The 19,274-nt window shown below is 39.6% G+C and overlaps 1 protein-coding gene across 2 annotated transcripts in view; it reads right to left on the bottom strand.

Annotated features, from left to right (window-relative positions):
- LRP1B (LDL receptor related protein 1B) overlaps nucleotides 1–19,274 on the bottom strand; it is a 1,349,043-nt gene that overhangs the window by 284,921 nt on the left and 1,044,848 nt on the right. For both annotated transcript variants that reach the window (XM_075933312.1, XM_075933313.1), the window contains 2 exons: nucleotides 6,746–6,938; nucleotides 6,102–6,227 (listed from right to left, as the gene is read on the bottom strand). In XM_075933312.1, the coding sequence (XP_075789427.1) occupies nucleotides 6,102–6,227; nucleotides 6,746–6,938 (319 nt within the window). The remainder of the gene's footprint in view (nucleotides 1–6,101; nucleotides 6,228–6,745; nucleotides 6,939–19,274) is intronic.

A 19,274-nucleotide genomic window follows, 5' to 3' on the forward strand; every position in this document is an offset into this window, starting at 1 on the left:
CTCTTTTTACGAAGATTAAGCCTAGTTAGAACTTACTAGTTCGAATTAAGGGCTGTGTAGACCCTTAATTCGAACTAGTGGGAGGCTAGCCCTTCCCAGGTTCCTCCTGGTGGCCTCTCTGGGCACAACCAGGAAAACTCTTCTCCTCTCCCCCAGCCCCGGGCCCTTAAAGGGGTAGACTCTGGCCAGACGGCACTGGAGTCAGACAGCCCTGCCAGCAGTCTCTGCCCCTGATCCAGTGGCCCCACAATGAGCCAGGTAGCCAGTGGCAGCGAGCCGTCCCCTGCCCAGTCCCCGAGCACCCAGGGGCCAGCCAGGGGCCGTAGATGGCGCACGGCCTCCTGGTCTAGTGCGGAGGTCATGGACCTCATTGAGGTTTGGGGGCAGGCCCCCAACGTCCATGATCTCCGCACTAGGAGGAGGAACGCGGCCGTCTACAGCCGCATAGCAGCCACCATGGCCGGCAGGGGATACAGGCGCACGCAAGAGCAGGTGCGAGTTAAGTTGAAGCAGCTGTGGCAGGGGTACGCCAGGGCCACAAGGGGCAGCGCTGCTGCAGGGGCTGCCACCTGCCCCTACTTTGCTGCCCTCCACCAACTCTTGGGGGGCAGGATGGTCCGTGCCAGCCCGGGGGACAGCGAGCCGGGACCAGAGGGCCCTGACCTGGGCGAACCGGAGGGGCCACCGCCAGCTGTTCCAGCAGGGTCGTCCAGGGAGACCGTACCGGGTAAGTAGTTTGAATTAAGTAGTTCGGGGGGGGAGGTGAGAGGGAGACCAGAGACCGCGCGCATGGGCCATGCCTTCCACGGATCACGCAGACACCTGTGCACGTGCGAGCACGTGCCATGCCACCCTTGGGCAGGTGGCTCCAGCTGCGTGACACCCAGGGGCCATTGCCCAGTAGGCACATGCTTGTGCAAAGAGACGTGACATTCTCCCGACCCCGGGGCAGGACCCAGCAGGATGCTTTCCCTTCACATGTCCCCTCTACACAGAGGCAGGGGACATCTCCCCCTCCTCCCCGCCGCCCCGGCCACACTATACATGGCACAGGGACATGGGTGCGGTCTTGGGGCAGCTCCCAGTCCCGGGGAGAGCCAGACATCCTGACCATGGCCTCTGTACAAGCACAGCGGCTGTGATGGTGCAGGACATGGTCACCCTCACGTTGCGGAGTTGGGGAGGGGGCTGGGCATCATCGTCTGCGTCCCCAGGGAGAACTGACCACTTCTCTTCTTTCTCTACAGCTGCACCAGCTGCTCGTGCAGGGCGCACCACCCCACCCGGGACATGCTCCCTTCACTGTGTCTTCATATGAGTGATTTTTCCAGCGATCATGCTCACCATCCTTCCCTGATCTCTCTTGTAGTATGGTTGCACTCACCTTGCACAAGCACCATGTGGCCAAGTGCATGCGCCTGCACTCCCTGTTTATGGAGGCTCTTTGATGACTCTGCTCCCCAGCTGAGTCACACCCAGTCTGTTTACAAAATAACACAAATACCTTCTGGAGCCCAAGCCCAAGCTGTTTTTCAGGCTATGTCTAGATTGCAGGCTTCTTTCAGAAGAACCTTTTTTTCGGAAGAGATCTTCCGAAAAATCTTTTTCCAACAGAGAGCGGCCACACACAAAAGCATATTGAAAAAGCTATCTGCCTTTTCGAAAGATAGTGTCCACACTAAATGGATACTATTTCGCATTTAAGCTGTGATTACTATGGGCGGAAATGCCACCAGGGCACCTGTGCTTTTTTCCTCTTTCCTCTTCTTTCAAAAGAACTTCCTCTTCCCCGTCCACACATTCCCTTTTCTGAAAAAGCACTTTCAGAAAAAAAGCTTCTTTCTCATAGAAAGAGGATTACCAATGCCGGGAAAACCCCTCCGCTCTTTCGATTTACTTTCGGAAGAACAAGATGGCAGTGTGGATGTCAGAAAAGTGTCTGTTTTACTGACAAAACTCTGTAGTGTAAACATATCCTGAGTGACCTCTTTAATATCTTCGTATTCGTTTTCACTCTGGAATAGAGCGGTGACCCCAGGACTTCATTCCTCTAAACAGAATTTTCAACCTTGCAGGACACTTCCAGTTTCAGCTCTTTGGCTATAGTCTAATTCCCCCCTCTGGGATGCCTCAGTATCCAGGCCACTTCTCCCAATGACTGATGGGAGGTTGGGGGAGATCTGGTTTCCACTCTGGACCCCAGTCCAGGGACCCTGTAGATAGCATTTGTCTGCTATGTTCGTACCACTGCTTTTCTAATTCCTTGGGCCACTTCCTCATAGCCCTGTGTCATCTTTGCTCAGGACTCTGTCTTGTTTGCTGTGAGCTCTCCACACTGAGCTGCCCATGGCACTGCTACTCTTACAGCCAGCCAGCCACCAGTCTTCACTCCTTGAGCTGCACACCACAACTAACTACTGCTCTGTTCTGCCGCACCTTTCATATGGCCTTACTGTATCAGAATACCTGCTTTCTCAGGGGGATCTTTCTACTGCCTTTTTGGGAGGGCATAAAGTAGCTGGACCAAAAAGCCTGTAACAGGGGGGACCCAGGGCCTAGTCCACCCTATCACACCCCTCTAACTTTGCAATACATTTTAAAAGATGGGGGTGATCAGCACTGCACAAAATATTTTAGATGAAGACCTATTAAGTCATATAATAGCACTACAGCATTTTTGTAAACCTAACATTAAGATTGCCTCTTTTTCACATAATGTGAGGTTTTTGCATGTGGAGACATACGTATGTAGTGAAGCAGTGCCAATTAAGGACTTTAATACTTTGGGGAAATATAAATGCCATGCTGTGCTACAAACTTAATTACATTGTAGAACTTATTGCAAACCAGCTGTATGACCTATTCTCTCTCTCTCTCAGTTATGAACTGTAGGTCATTGCCAGTACTTTTAGGGCTATTCAAGACTTTGCTTCTATACTGAGAGACTGAAGTCTTAATTAACATTTTGTGGAAATACTGCAAATACAATCTCATTTGATAACCACTGCCATTGATTTCACTGCTCAACTAAAAATGCTGCTCTGTAACAGTGTTACACATTTAATTAACATTTTTGTTACCATTACAAATCATCTACACAACTCATTATATTTCAATTATATAGCCAGTTAGAAGTGATTTTGCAGAAAGGCCTTCAAATCTAAGGTACATTAAGAGTGTATTACCACTGCAATTTGATTTTAGATCAACTATATCTACACTATCATGAAATAGAAGTTTTAATTTCCATCCTACTATACAAGCTAAAAGGACTTTTTATGTTTTTAAGCCCTTTTTAATAATTAAATATAACCACAGTGTACCACATGCATGTGCTGAGTGGGAGGTGGGTGGGAAGGGAAGGATGCCAAGGATGTAGGGCTGATCTGTAAGTGTGTATTAATACTGGATGTGACCTGGTTATTGAGATAACTACTGTACACCTATATAGCCCTGGGCAGTGGAGCTCAGATTTTAGCTTCAGCCCCAACCAATCTAATGTCAGCTCTAGCAAACCCATTCAAATGAGGCTGTTACACTATGTGCATATATTGACTTATTTTAATAACAGGCTATTAACCAAAAGACAACACAATGGATCCAGATAAATTACCTCCTGGAAAACAGATCAAACAATTAAGGGAACTGAGGTACTGGAGCTAAAGCTAATTCCAAGACTCTGGCGAGTTGTTTTGCCAAGGCTGTGTGCATAAAGATCAAAAGTACACTAACAATTAAACTCACTCTCCAGAGAAAAAAGAGGGCAGTTGTCAGGGGTTACTCTAAATCAGTCTAGTTTTGTTTACTGATGGGGTTGGGTACAATGGGGGTAGTGGCATATAAAATATCCAAATTCTGAATGTGGAGCATTCTGACACAAGATGCCCCACCTTCCAGCCTGCATAAGATGGAGGACAGTGGGTGTGTGGGAGGATTAAGGGCAAGACAATCACACTGTCCTTCATCCAAAGTAAACATCAGTACCAGATTCATGCAAAGGGTATACATATTGAATCCTTTCAAATCACTAGTGGTTGCTTCTTTCCACCAATTCAGCAGCAAGTGTAATGTGGTCAATAATAGCCACAAGAAAATCTTCAGGAATTCTTCAACTATTTTATAAAATATTTAGCTCTTTCTCTCCTCTTTTTCATAGTATGTTGTGTCTTGGGATGTCCAGTAGAGAATTAGAAAGGTATCTGTGGACAATGATTTTGGAATAACTGATTTATACAACCTTTCCTTCTCTAGGGTCACAAATACAGTGCAAACTGAAATTGTTTTACAACTATGTAAAATAATAATTTAAGCAACACTCTGCTTGTTGGAATCTGACAACTGTTTACCAAGGCTACATCTAGACTGCAGAGTTATAACAGAAAAAGATACTTTTACAAAAGGCTGCATGAGATCTTTCCTGAACATCAACACTTTAGTGAATAAAATTGTGAAGCATGTAGAAGAACATAATTTGTTGGACAAAAGTCAACATGGTTTCTGTAAAGGGAAATCCTGTCTTACTAATCTATTAGAGTTCTTCGAAGGGGTTAACAAGCATGCGGATAAGGGGGATCCAGTAGATATAGTATACTTGGATTTTCAGAAAGCCTTTGACAAGGTCCCTCACCAAAGGCTCTTGTGTAAATTACATGGCCATGGGATAAGAGGGAAGATCCTTTCTTGGATTGTGAACTGGTTAAAAGACAGGAAAGAAAGGGTAGGAATAAATGGTAAATTTTCAGATTGGAAAGGGGTAACTAGTGGTGTACCCCAAGGGTAAGTCCTGGGACCAATCCTTTTCAACTTATTCATAAATGATCTGGAGAAAGGGGTAAGCAGTGAGGGAGTAAAGTTTGCGGATGATACCAAACTGTTTAGGATAGTCAAGACAGAAGCAGACTGTGAGGGAATCCAAGAAGATCTCACCAAACTCAGTGATTGGGCAGCAAAATGGCAAATGAAATTTAATGTGGATAAGTGTAAAATAATGCACATTGGGAAAAATAACCCCAACTATATGTACAGTATGATGGGGGCTAATTTGGCTACGACAAATCAGGAACGGGATCTTGGAGTTATCGTGGACAGTTCTCTGAAAACTTCCACGCAGTGTGCAGCGGCGGTCAAAAAGGCAAATAGGTTGCTAGGAATTATTAGGAAAGGGATAGAAAATAAGACACAGAATATCTTACTGCCCCTGTATAAAACTATGGTACACCCACATCTTGAATACTGTGTACAGATGTGGTCTCCTCACCTCAAAAAAGATATGTTGGCCTTGGAAAGGGTTCAGAAAAGGGCAACTAAAATGATTAGGGGTTTGGAACGGGTCCCATATGAGGAGAGGTTAAAGAGACTGGGACTTTTCAGTTTAGAAAAGAGGAGACTGAGGGGGGATATGATAGAGGTCTATAAAATCATGAGTGGTGTGGAGAGGGCCGATAAAGAAAAGTTATTTATTAGTTCCCATTATATAAGAACTAGAGGACACCAAATGAAATTAATGGGTAGCAGGTTTAAAACTAATAAAAGAAAGTTCTTCTTCACATGGCGTATAGTTAACCTGTGGAACTCCTTGCCAGAGGAGGCTGTGAAGGCTAGGACTATAATAGAGTTTAAAGAGAAGCTAGATAATTTCATGGAGGTTAGCTCCATAAAAGGCTATTAGCCAGGGGATAAAATGGTGTCCTTGGCCTCTGTTTGTCAGAGGCTGGAGAGAGATGGCAGGAGACAAATCGCTTGATCATTGTCTTCGGTCCACCCTCTCTGGGGCACCTGGTGCTGGCCACTGTCGGTAGACAGGATACTGGGCTAGAAGGACCTTTGGTCTGACCCAGTACGGCCGTTCTTATGTTCTTATGTAGTTATATGTCCAAAAGATGTCATGTCCATTAGCAGCATTCCCGCTAAAATCATTCTGGGACATTGCTTAAGACTAAGGAAGAAGAAAGTCACTCGCTGAAGCACCAACATTACTTTCTGTGATAGAGAGGCCAAGGAGGTTTCATATCCATGTAATACCTTGGCTCAAACCAATTGTGTTTGTGAAATCTGATGAGATCACAGCATAGGGCATCCCTACAGTGACTAACATTACTTACTCACACATCTGTTATCATCTATGAGCATTCGATCCCCTCTACATGAACAGTTCACTCTACCATCAGGAGTCAGAAGGCACAAGTCATGACAGCCTCCATTCATTTGTACACAGGGAGACAGTTCACCTGGAGAAAAAAAAGAACATTTGTATTAAGTTAATAAAAACGGGCAATCTTCTATTACTTTGTGGTATCTCTTCAATGCTGAGTATTATTTGAAAGATCAAACTTCAATGCAGTTCAGTGTCCTGGCTAAATGTATTATTGGCACTGGTACACCGCCAGATTTCTAATAAAAGTCTCTAGGTATACCAGTTAGGTAGAAATGCCACAATGCCAGAGAGACTGCTGTATTAAACAAGATGTAGCTATTTTTATCACAAGTGTAAAATAATAAAATGAAACATCCAGAAAGCACAAATATTTGCAAAGAATTTTCTAAGTACTTTTCCATTTCTGAATGTTCCATATACAAAATATACACAGTATTCCAAAACAATTTAATTTCTTTGGAAAAGGAGTGTTCTCTTTTAGATAAGATAGTTTGTGAAATGACATAATATATAATCTGATGAAAGTTAATCTAAATTTCAGAGAGAAACTATAGATAATTAAGTATCCATTATATTTATTTTGTAACTTACAACTGTTAGTGTCATTGGCAACAGCAATGATGCCCATTGGCTGATGTGGTATATCAGATCGAAGAATTTTTGTATCTCCTCCTGTATATTTATTGGAGCGAAGAATAGCTCTTCTCACCCAGTCTGACCAAAAGATATAATCGCTGTATACAGCTAGACTGAGAAAAGTGCCAGGTCCAGACTTGACAATTACCTGAAGTACAGAAATATATAAGAAAAGTATTTAGATGGCAATCTGACATATATTTATTTACTTAACTCAATCAAGCTGCATTTTAATAACAACTGTGGGGAAGGAGACTGAGGCAGAGTTTATTAGTAGACATTAAGGAAAGTAAAACTAATTGGAAGACCTCAAGTAGAACATATTATTTGGATAAAGGATAGGAATAGAAATGTTGTCTGGTGCTTTGAGAAGAGGATGACACAAGCTCCTCACTGACTCACTGTGTCTTTGGACAAATCATTTATCACCTTATTCGTTAGTTTACCAATATCCTAAAACAGGAATAATACTATGTATCTACAGTAATTTACAAGGATGTTGTGAAGTTCACTTATTTATAACTTCAATGCTATAAAATGCAATTACTACTGCCCATCTAATGCTTTGGTGTCTAGTGCATAAAATAAAAAAAAAATTGAAAAACTCCACAGTATAAAAATACCCACTTCAGCTCATGTTCTCCTCAACAGCCTTAACAGAAAGGGGAAAAAATAGATTCTGCAGCTTGCCTGGGAAACAGACAAATCTAAATTTTGGCTTATCAATGTGAGGAGCAGGTTTCAAAAGTTTCAAAATTGAAGACTGCTCCCTGAGATCAGGAGTTCCTTTTTAGTCATATTGAGGAACTGCATCCCAAGTTAATGAATGTTTATCTTTTTTTTTTGAGATTCTCAGATGAAAGAGGTCAGATAAATGCAACAGAATATTACTAAATTACATTCCACTGTTCACAACCTAGAGTTATTTAAAATATGGATTGTGGTTCACTCTACAGCACATTGTCAAAGCCTTTTAACAAGTGGAAATATTAGTTCCAAAGATGTTGTTTCTGTTTGTTTAAATCCCATTCCAGATGATGAGTTTCCTAAAAAATAATAGAAGGACATGGGCCACTGCTTAATTGAGAATGTGGAGATCAGTAGAGAATATAAATAATCTGGTAAATATTAAAACAACTTTATTTTCATTATCACTCACAAACTCTTCTAGATTAAATTCTAGACTAGAGAACTAACCTCAAATAGCATTATTTTCTTTGAGTGAATAATTATGGATTTCTGACTTTTAATGCTATCTGGATAAAATAAAAAAAATATTTTGATTTCAGAAAAAGTGTGTCTGTGCTCTGCTCTAGTCACTTGTAGAACAATGTATATATGAAAAGTTTGTAATAACAATAATAAAATATTATAATAACAAAACACTTACTGCTCCTCATCAGTAATATTTCAATTACTCAGTCACTTGTATGATTCCTTAACCAACACAAATAAGGAAAATCTTGGGACATGAGATAGGTCTTGCAGAGTTCCCTATGGCTAAGTCTACACTATTTCTTTTTTTCGGAAAAAGCTACGCAAATTGCGCTCCACAATTTGCGTAGCTTTTTCCGATTGCTTTTCTGGAAGAGGCTTTTCCACCATTTGGCCTCATATAGATGAGGCCAAATGGCAGAAAAGCCTCCTCTTTTGGAAGAGCCCTTATTTCTCATAGAACGAGGTACATAGGGCTTTCCGAAAAAGCGCATTTGCTCTACCGCAAAAAACAGAGGAAGAGCAAACGCTTTCCCTGTACACGGCAGAGTTTTTCCGGGATCCCTCCTATATCAAATGCCTCAATAGATCTGACTTTTGTAGTGCTATAGCAGAAGAGATGTGATCTCAAATCAAACTTCTGGGAAATCCTTATTGATTCATTTTGTTTAGTCTTTGATTGCACAAAATTTTACAAAATTGACAGCCATTCTGACAACTTAGCTGAAGCAAAGTTTACAAGTTTGCATTAATTTTCTATCAATGTATAGTCCCTGTTGGCCATTTACAATACAATAGACTATTAATACTTTTAAAAAACATGTTTTAATAATCATACATCTATCTGTTTTCTTGTTTGTTCTTCCTTCCCCACGAGGTTATTTCCTTTTCTCTCCTACTTCTCTCCTAATATTTTCTTTTCTCTCTCAATCTCCATTAGATTTGTTTCTTCTTCCTATTTCTCCTATCATATTTCTTCTGTTAACTAACACATATTTTTGTCTCCTTTGTTCTTAAATCCCATCCTGTGCATTGTGTATTTCTTTCTCCCCCAACCTCCCTTCTTGAATCTTCCTTTTCTATCTTCTTCCTCAACACTCTCTTTGCTCTTTCTCTTTGCCTTTCCATTGCCAAATTACCCTCTCTTTCCTATTCATCCCTGTTTGTCCCAAACTTTTCTTGTTTCTCCACCCACCTTCAACAGTGTTTCTCCTCAAAACCCAGGTTAATGCATCTGAAAATGGAGAATTCTCTCCCTTGATGGCCAACCTTGTGCATTGTGATGTATCAATTAATTTGGAACTGGATAGATCACTTTATTTAAGGGTGGAAGTTTATTTAGTCTGTTATTTCAGTTCTGTTCTTCCGCTGAGCTGACATTCAGAGTTTGTAAATGAACTCAGCTGTAAAATTATAGAACTAGAAATTAAAACTAAAGCTAAAACCTTTAGTGAGTGGTTGATACTTGAACATAAAATCCACTAAAATTACCATTTCTTCCTCTATAATAGACATGTGTCAATAGTTAACAAATTATGCAACTAAAAAGCATAATCAGCATCTTTAACAGCTATAAAATGTTTTCTGTCATCAAAAATTAAACTGTTCCACATGGCCATTTAACAGTATGGCACAACTTTAAAGCACCTTTTTTCACATGCATATATTCAGGGAAAAAGCTTAAAATATTATGTTAAACAACTAATTATCTGGCTGTAAAGAGACCACTAAACTGGAAAATGAATATTTCAGAATTAAAAAAAGCTCCCCAAAGGAACAACTATAAGAAAATTGCATATGATTGTTTTAATCTAAGTAAATAATAATACCAATATGCTAAAATTTTACAGTAATCATCAGAATCTCTTTGCTGTTTAAGGAGAAAGCACAGACTTAAGATGGAAGAAGATGCTTTTCCGATCATGAATATTTTCTGGAGTGCTTGACTGAACTTTTTCTAACATTTTCTTCAATCATAGGGACCAGAAATAGAGACAGTACTTAAGTAATGGTGTCACAAAATACTCCCATTTATTCGTTTTGTTCCACTACTTAGCTACAGCATCATATTGCAAGCTCCAATTCAATTGCTTGTCTGCCATGACTCATGAGTTCTCTTCATTGTTACTGCATGCCAGGTGGTCCCCATCCTATAAATATGATCTGCATTCTTTGTTCTTAGTTGTCTGATCTTAGATTTGACCAATTAAAAACACAGTTCAGATAATGCCTCCTTATGCAGTGATCCAGTTCAGCCCACAAACTTAATCTCTCCCCAACATTAGTTTCCAATTCAAAAATGTTGTTTCAGCTACAAATTTTACCAGAAATGATTTTATATTTTCTACTCCTTGGTGTGTGTTTGTTGTGATCTATCAGTTAACCAGTTTTTAATCCACTTAATATGAGCTAAATTCATTCTGTGTAATGCTAATTTTCTTTTAAAAGCCATGCAGAACTAAAGCCAAATGCCTTACAAAAGTCTAAGTATTATGTCAGCACAATTACTTTTATCAAACTTGGAATCTCATCCAACGATTACATAAATTTTGGCTGATAAGTCCAATTTTTGATAAAACCATGTTGATGGACATTTATTATGCTACCATCTTTAATTGTTTACTGACTGCAAACTATAATCAGCCTTTTTCTGATTATACCAGGATCGGTGTCAAGATTACCAACCTATACTTACCCAAGTTATCCTATTTATATTTTTTATATATTAGCATAAAATTAGTTCTTTTCCTCTCTAGTCCACTGGACCTTCTTCTGTGTTCCAAGATTTGTAGAAATCAATTTTAGTGGTTCAAAGAGTTTGCCAACTCTTTTAATATTCTTTGGAGAAATTATTCATTACTATTGACTTTAAATAATTTATGTTTAATAGTGTCTGTTTAACATCCTCCCAAGTTATTGTTAGAATAATGATTATCACTGTAAGATGTTAATGCATCATCCTGCATCCTCCCAAATACAGAAGAAATATTTATTGAACATTTCTGCCTTTTCCACATCTACATTTTTCAGATCCTTACCTAGAATCAGATTTATGCCACTGCAAGGATTTCATTGGTTTCTGACATATTTAAGAATTATTTCTTGTTATCTTTAACCTTATTGGCCACAGATTTTTCCTTGACAATTTAAGCTTCCCTTATTAACTGCATTTCCTAACTGCTGGCTTGTACACACTTCTATGAACTCCTTCATGTTTCTAAAGAGATTATTACTTTCACTCCACCCAAAGAAACTTAGAGGTTATTTTATTACTTCATTTATTGAGTCTCTAGGTCAAACGTGTGTCAAAAGTCCTCCAAAGTTCATGCTGTAAAAGCACCTATATTGGGAAAATATTTCTAACAGCAGAAATATAATAATCTTTCAACTATTAGAAAAGGGATTAATAAATCAAATGGTTGGAAGCAGAAATAAGACATTAATGTTTAATAGTGATAATAATTAACCATTAGAACAACTAACTGGGTGATGGAGTTGATTCTCCTTCATCTGGGATCTTTAAATCAAGGTTTGATGGCTTTCTTACCCTGGTGTACATTAAAGGGGAAGTTTGAAGTAAGATATGCAACTCCAGGTATGTTAATTATGTAGCTGGAGTCAAAGTATTTTAAATCGTGTTTTGGCCCCATCCACACAGAAAAAGGTCAACAGGAGCACTTCCTTCCTTCAACTTTCCTTACTCCTCGTGAGGAGCAAAACTACCAGCACCTACAAGAGCACACTCTCAGTTCGAATTAGCGGGTCTTCACTAGACCTGCTAATTCAAACCCCAGATGATCGACTGCAGCAGCATCTATCTTCTCCTTAGTATAGACAAGCCCTAACGGACATAATGTAATTCCAATGGAAATATACTTCAGAAGGGCAGCCGAGTTAGTCTGAAAATGGAAAAACTTAAAAAACAACAAATAGTCTATTAGCACCTTAAGGACTAACAAAATGTGTAGATGGTATCATGAGCTTTTGTGCATACAGCCCACTTCTTCAGATAGTTCTGTGATGTGCTTAGTCTTGTACTATGTTCATTAATAAACAAAATGATAATAATGATTTCTTGTGGCTTTGAAACCTCTCATATCTACTACTTAAATATTTGAGCTTCATCTGCTTAGAAACACATATTTTTCATGCATACCAATTGAGATAAAACATGCTCACGCATATTGTTTACTATCAGTAGGGCCTATCTGTAGAATATGAGTTTTCATTAAAAAAAACTTCCCTGTTAGCTGAAGCTGAGAACCAGGATACCACATACGTTCTTGTCTTTCTCTTATCTGTTTATTTTCCAAGACCTCAGCACTGCAGGCTGTCAGCTGCACCCCCACAGAGCCCTATGTTTTTTCCAGTGAGGTTCTATGTCAACTCATCAGTCCACCTAAACAAAGTTAGATGATCAAATGAATATGAACACATCAGGATATTCTGCTGCCCAGCCTAAGTATAAATTGTAGATAACTTTTACTGAATTGAGAGATGATATTACAACATGAAATGTTATCTTTTTTAGCACAGGAAGAACAACACAGGCTATTCTGCGATATGAAGATAGTATCAGGGACAGCTCAAATTGCTCTTGAAGTGTTTTTCAGTCGAAATGAAAGAATATATAAGCCATAATAAACACTACATTTGAGGAAAAAACATACTTATCTACAATAAAAAGAAACTCCCTTCCTTGTGTTTAATAATTTTTTTGGCCTAAATTAAAACGCATCATGCCAAGATTTAGCTGAGTATAATGAACAATATTTTATGCTTTCTCTTTATCTTTAATAAACAAATTCAAGCCCACAATTATTATTATTAAAAATTAGTAAAATAGAGGGGTTTTTTTTGGCCAACTTACTTACTAGTTATGTTTTCATTTACAGCTGGACACTTAGTTCTCCTATTAGGTACTGAACAATTTACAATACGAACTACAATGAAACTGCAGCTATTAATACATAAGGAAAAAAGGTGTATCTTGAGAAGTATCAGAAAATAACAGACATAAGACAAACCTGGAGCATATGAAGATGGTTTTTGGAATCATGCACACATTACAAAAGTCGTGGTAACAATTAAGAATAATCAAAAGGGAGAAGGTAGATTAAAAAAATAAACAAACATGTTTGTTCATTAATATTTAACTGTGGGTTCCAAAAATAAATATCTGTAGAGACCCTGGAAGGGTACGGCTTGCTCAGGAAGGACAGACAGGGAAAAAAGGGAGGAGGGGTTGCCTTGTATATTAAAAATGTACACACTTGGACTGAAGTGGAGATGAATGTAGGAGATAGCTGTGTAGAGAGTCTCTGGGTTAAGCTAAAAGGGGTAAAAAACGAGGGTGATATCATGCTAGGAGTCTACTACAGGCCACCTAGCCAGGTGGAAGAGGTGGATGAGGCCTTTTTTAAACAATTAACAAAACTATCCAAAGCCCAAGATTTGGTGGTGATGGGGGACTTCAACTATCCAGACATATGTTGGGAAACTAACACAGCGAGGCACAGGCTATCCAATAAGTTTCTGGACTGCATTGGAGACAACTTTCTGTTTCAGAAGGTTGAAAAAGCTACCAGAGGAGAAGCTGTTCTGGATTTGGTTTTAACAAATAGGGAGGAACTAGTTGAGAACTTGAAAGTGGAAGACAGTATAGGGGACAGTGATCACGAAATAATAGAGTTCATGATCTTAAGGAAAGGTAGAAGGGAGACCAGCACAATTGAGGTAATGGATTTCAGGAAGGCAGATTTTGATAAGCTCAGAGAACTTGTAGGTAATGTCCCATGGGAAGCAAGACTGAAGGGAAAAACAACTGAGGAGAGTTGGAAGTATTTCAAAGGGACGTTGTTAAGGGCCCAAAAGCAAACAATTCCGCTGTGTAGGAAAGATAGAAAATATGGCAAAAGACCAGCTTGGCTTAACAAGGAGATCTTGCACGATCTCAAAATAAAAAAGGAGTCATATAAAAAATGGAAACTAGGACAACTAACAAAGGAGGAATATAGGCAAGCAACACGGGAATGCAGGGGCAAGATTAGAAAGGCAAAGGCACAAAATGAGATCAAACTAGCTACAGGCATAAAGGGAAACAAGAAGACCTTTTATAAATACATTAAAAGCAAGAGGAAGACCAAGGACAGGGTAGGCCCACTGCTTAGTGAGGAGGGAGAAGCAGTAACAGGGAACTTGGAAATGGCGGAGATGCTCAATGACTTCTTTGTTTCGGTCTTCACCGAGAAGTCTGGAGGTGTGCCTAACGTAGTGAATACAAGCAGAGAGAGGGTAAGTTTAGAAGATAGGATACACAAAGAACAAGTTAAAAATCACGTAGGAAAGTTAGATGTCAGCAAGTCACCAGGTCCTGATGAAATGCATCCCAGGATACTCAAGGAGCTGATAGAGGAGGTATCTGAGCCTTTAGCTATGATCTTTGAAAAATCATGGCAGACAGGGGAGATTCCAGAAGACTGGAAAAGGGCAAATATTGTGCCCATCTATAAAAAGGGGAATAAGAACAACCCAGGAAACTACAGACCGGTCAGTTTAACGTCTGTCCCAGGGAAGATAATGGAGCAGGTAATTAAGGAAATCATATGCAAACACTTGGAAGGTAATAAAGTGATAGGGAATAGCCAGCATGGGTTTGTGAAGAACAAGTCATGCCAAACTAATCTGATAGCTTTCTTTGATAAGATAACGAGCCTTGTGGATAAGGGAGAAGCGGTGGATGTCATATACCTAGACTTTAGTAAGGCATTTGATACGGTCTCGCATGATATTCTTATTGATAAACTAGGCAAATATAACTTAGATAGGGCCACGATAAGGTGGGTGCATAATTGGCTGGATAACCGTAGTCAGAGAGTTGTTGTTAATGGTTCTAAATCCTGCTGGAAAGGGATAACAAGTGGAGTTCCTCAAGGGTCTGTTTTGGGACCCGTACTGTTCAATATCTTCATCAATGATGTAGATATTGGGATAGAGAGTACGCTTATTAAGTTTGCAGATGATACCAAACTGGGTGGGGTTGCAACTTCTTTGGAGGATAGGGACATAATTCAAAATGACCTTAGCAAGTTAGAGAAATGGTCAGAGGTAAACAGGATGAGGTTTAATAAAGAGAAATGCAAAGTGCTCCACTTAGGAAGGAACAATCAGTTCCATACATACAAGATGGGAAGCGACTGTCTAGGAAGGAGCATGGCGGAAAGGGATCTAGGGGTCATAGTGGACCACAAGTTGAATATGAGCCAACAGTGTGATGCTGTTGCAAAAAAAGCAAATATGATTCTAGGTTGTATCAACAGGTATGTTGTAAGCAAAACTCGTGAAGTCATTCTGCCGCTCTACTCTGCACTAGTTAGGCCTCAGCTGGAGTACTGTGTCCAGTTCTGGGCGCCACATTTCAAGAAAGATGTGGAGAAATTGGAAAGGGTACAGAGAAGAGCGACAAGAATGATTAAAGGTTTAGAGAACATGACCTATGAAGCCAGGCTTCATGAACTGGGCTTGTTTAGTTTGGAAAAAAGAAGATTAAGGGGGGACATGATAGCGGTTTTCAAATATCTAAAAGGGTGTCACAAGGAGGAAGGAGAAAATTTGTTCCTCTTGGTTTCTGAGGACAGGACAAGGAGTAATGGGCTTAAAGTGCAGCAGGGGAGGTTTAGATTGGACATTAGGAAAAAATTCCTAACTGTCAGGGTGGTCAAATATTGGAATAAATTGCCAAGGGAGGTGGTGGAATCTCCCTCTCTGGAGATATTTAAGAACAGGTTAGATAGACATCTGTCAGGGATGGTGTAGACGGAGCTTGATCCTGCCTTGAGGGCGGGGGGCTGGACTCGATGACCTCTCGAGGTCCCTTCCAGTCCTATTATTCTATGATTCTATGATTCTATGAAATTAAAAATTTTGTTTCAGATTTTCTTTAGAAATTCAGAATGGCAGCTAGTTCAATGGCAGCTAGAAATAACTACAGTTTTGTGCAGCCAGCAGTGGAGGAGCTTGACAAGATAGTCCAAGTGGAGGAAGCATAAGGTAATTATAAGAAAGCACATATCGATGGCAGGCAATGAAGTGCTCTTTAATGGGCTTTGTAAGATCAGATAACACCAGCAATGCTCCAGGGGCATTTGACCAAAAAAAATAGAGCACCATTAAAATGTCCTGTTGGATCCAACAGATGAAGTACTCATTCAATGTAGTTTAACAGTATAATTCTGTTTTCAATGTAGGCATATTACATCTAGAAATACCTGAGGAAGACTGACACATGATGGTAAAGGGGGCCTTCTCACTAATCATACTGCATTTCAGTAGATGCACTAGACAATACTCCAGGCCTGCTGACAGTGGAGGGGCATCAGGGGCAACTACTTTGGGGCTTGGTGATTTAAAGGGTCCTGGGGCTCTTAGAGGCCACCAGAGCCCTGAACCCTTTAAATCTCTAGTGGAGCCCCATGCAGCTTACTTCAAGTAGTGCTGAGGGTTTCTTGGAATAGACGTGGCACCCTCCAAGTGGCACTGAAGGCTGCCTGGGGCTGGTTAGATCCAGCCCTACCCTTCCACTTGAAGTCCCAACCCATCATCTTTCCTGGGCAGACACCCTCTCTCCTCCAGACCAGTAGTTTAGGGGTTTGCAGGACTTCAACACCCACTTTGAATTCCCCAGCAAATCGGACCTTCATTCTAGGCTTGTGGTTAACCTTTTTCTAGTGGCTACAATAATGTGCAGAGATGCCAGTGTGTACAAAGTAAAATGTATCTCAGGGCAAAATCATTTCACAGAAGAAATATATAAAGGAAAAACAACAACAAAAGTTTCACACTCTTGCTAAGACTTTCAAACTCCTCAGCTCTGGCTGCCTTTCTGGTTGCCAGTCCATGTAAGTTTCAGATCAGGAACAAGAACTGTCTTAGAACAGGTCAATCATTTCTTTGTACTGTTTATAGCTCTCCCCACAGGTGAAGCTTCAAAAGGTCGTCTTCTTCATCTTCGTCTTCATTTTCTTTTTTTGTTGTTACTTGTTTTCTTATATTTTAATTAAAGCATAACCAGTGCTGGGGGATTTGCAGTAATGATCTCTGAGTGATTCCAGATGAAATATATAACTGACCCTCCTGAGCCAAGAATACACAAATACACATCAATACAAAGGGCTATAAATATTCTACTACAACAATCTCAGGCCATCTGAGTGTAATGAGTTTCTGCGGTTTTCATGTTTTAAACATAAAATATAGTATGCCCCCCCCAAAATGTCGCATTTAGTTGCAGTTGCTCGTCAGGGTAAGATGTTAGGCTAAAGCTCCCAACACCTATAACTATTGTCCTTTTATTTTCTCTCAAGGGGCAATGAAGAATATAGACCAGCAGTTATAGCTCTTTCATTATAAGATAAAAACCAATATATCATATAACTACAGGAAAGAGACTAAATGCATATTTAAGGATGCACATGCTCTCACACACGCCCACTAATCCGAATTTACAAATGTATTTCTAGTGTTGCTCTTCATATTCTCCTGTTTGATTACTTTTTCAAAAATGTACACTGTATGCCTGATATATTTTAGGTTTTCTATGGTACTCAGCATAAGGGGTGTGTCTAGACTACTGAGTTTTGTCGACAAAAGTGGACTTTTGTCGACAAAACTATACCTGCGTCTACACTACCGCTGAGTTCTGTCGACATAACGTCGACAGAACTCAGCAGTTTTGTCGACGCTGGTAAACCTCATTTTATGAGGCATAACACCTTCTGTTGACAGACTTCTGTCGACAGAAGGTGTTATTGCCTGTAGGGTTGCGTCTAGACTACAGGGTTTTGTCGACAAAGCAGCTTGCTTTGTTGACAGAACTGAATGTGTCTAGACGCTCTATGTTGACAGAAGTTTTGTCGACAGTATCTGTCGACAAAACTTCCGTCGACAAAACCCTGTAGTCTAGACGTACCCAAGTTGACTGAATGCTTTTCCATCGTAAGCAAAGAATTCACAGCAGTTAATAACAGTTTGACAAATATTTTAAAATTATTTTCAAATGGAAATTAGAGATGAGTTCAAGAATTCTATAAATTACGCAGAAACACTATTGTTATTAGCTATGGTCCAATAAGATTTTTCTCCACAAAAGATTTGAAAGATGGAAAAAGTTGGAAAAAATAAATGTATATGGGTCTCTAATATCTCTCTTTTACTCAGTCATTAAAGGTAGCTTTCTGAGAAGGATCAAAAACAATATGAATAGAACATTTATCTTCCTGAATAAGCCAAAGGGAAGAATTTTAGTCACCTATGTGAAGAAAGAATGGAATCTTTATTTTCACTAGACAGTCTTTGATCTTTATATTGAAGGACCATAAGTACACATTTAACAAAACAAAAACAAAAAATAGTTGTTTTCAACCATATAAGACAGAAAAGGTCACAAAGGGATACATTTTCATGACATTGCTTATTGCATTTCTATACTTCATATCCTAACTCAGTACAGAAGTACAGAGATCTTGTAATAAACACATAAAGAAACAACAGCTGCTAATAATCGACTTACTCCAACTCCTTTCGAGTCTGTTTCAGAGCTCAGATATGAAGGGCTGTTTAGACTCTCTTGTTTTCTGTGACAAAGACTAGATGCTATTATCAGAAAGTTCAAGGAACTTTGGAAGTGACAAGTGAGTGAGTATATTTTTCTAACAATGCTCTCTTAGAGTCACTCGCTTTTCTAAAGAGATTGAATCCCATTTAGAATAGGTGTTCTACTAGTCTATATTCAACTCTGAACCCCATTATGAAAAGACAGTATTGTAGTAAAGTATATTTTGTATACTTCTTCAAAGAAGAAGCTCTGAAGTGACACAAGCAGTTTTTACTGTAACATAAACATTTATATTAGTGAAATATTTAGGTGGAGTAATCAAAGGCTCAAAAGCCAAGAAATGCAAAGCTAATGTTGAACTTACAGTATTTAACATCTCTCTTTGTGCACATACCTCGAAATACAGAGCTAAACCTTGATCTGTACTAAGCTACCAAGAGCTCAGTCCAGAAAGGAGCTGGATACTTCCAAGTCATCAAACTAAATACTTAAGCATGTGCTTAAAGTTAAGAACATGAGTTCTCCTACTGCAGCTGGTGGGACTAACCAACTTTGTAAGCGCCTTCCTATTTTTAACTGTTTTGCTAAATTGGGCTAAAATGTTTATTACTTCTCAGAATAAGTCTTAAGCTTGTGATGGAGGAAGGTGCCTTCTAT

This window comes from Pelodiscus sinensis, chromosome 7 (assembly GCF_049634645.1).
Source record: "Pelodiscus sinensis isolate JC-2024 chromosome 7, ASM4963464v1, whole genome shotgun sequence".
Lineage (NCBI taxonomy): Eukaryota > Metazoa > Chordata > Testudines > Trionychidae > Pelodiscus > Pelodiscus sinensis.